The 551-nt window shown below is 33.8% G+C and overlaps 1 protein-coding gene across 2 annotated transcripts in view; it reads right to left on the reverse strand.

The window, feature by feature from the left end:
• Positions 1-551, reverse strand: part of LOC119590593 (transcription initiation factor IIB-like) — an 18,232-nt gene that overhangs the window by 8,132 nt on the left and 9,549 nt on the right. For both annotated transcript variants that reach the window (XM_037939269.1, XM_037939268.1), the window contains exon 5: positions 22-123. In XM_037939269.1, coding sequence (XP_037795197.1) covers positions 22-123 — 102 coding nt within the window. The remainder of the gene's footprint in view (positions 1-21; positions 124-551) is intronic.

Here is a 551-nt window from a genome sequence, read left to right on the forward strand (position 1 = left end):
AACTCTTGAAACCATTCATACTTTGAAGGTTCTGGGTACTCCCTCCTGTCGACAGGCTATGTATAATGAAGCGGACGCAATGGCATCGTTGCTACGTCCTTTCAAATTTTTGCCATCGTGCACCTGAAAAATATACCCGAGATTACTTATATTCATGGTCATTCATACACTCCATATGAATAAAATTAATAGGTTTTACAAATCATGGGCATTCATTTTTTTTTTTTTTTTATAGAAGTAAAATAGCCTTCAGATTATCTGAAACTATGAAGAAAAATGTACTATTTCTTATAAGTTACTTGCATTACAGAAACAAGACAATCCATCAATATATTTCCCCTATGATAGAGCTGAGTGTCAAAATACATGAAATCATCCATGAGAAAGACAGGACATATCAATTACAGTTAATCTGACACAATATCAATCTGACATACAATGGATAAATAGTCAAGTTAAAATAATCTATTACATTTTTCCCATATCAATTCATGCCTCCCTAATTTAGGGGCTTGGAAGATATCACTCCTCACTTCATCACACACACACAC

The sequence above is a fragment of the Penaeus monodon genome, chromosome 27, assembly GCF_015228065.2.
Source record: "Penaeus monodon isolate SGIC_2016 chromosome 27, NSTDA_Pmon_1, whole genome shotgun sequence".
Classification (NCBI taxonomy): Eukaryota; Metazoa; Arthropoda; class Malacostraca; order Decapoda; family Penaeidae; genus Penaeus; species Penaeus monodon.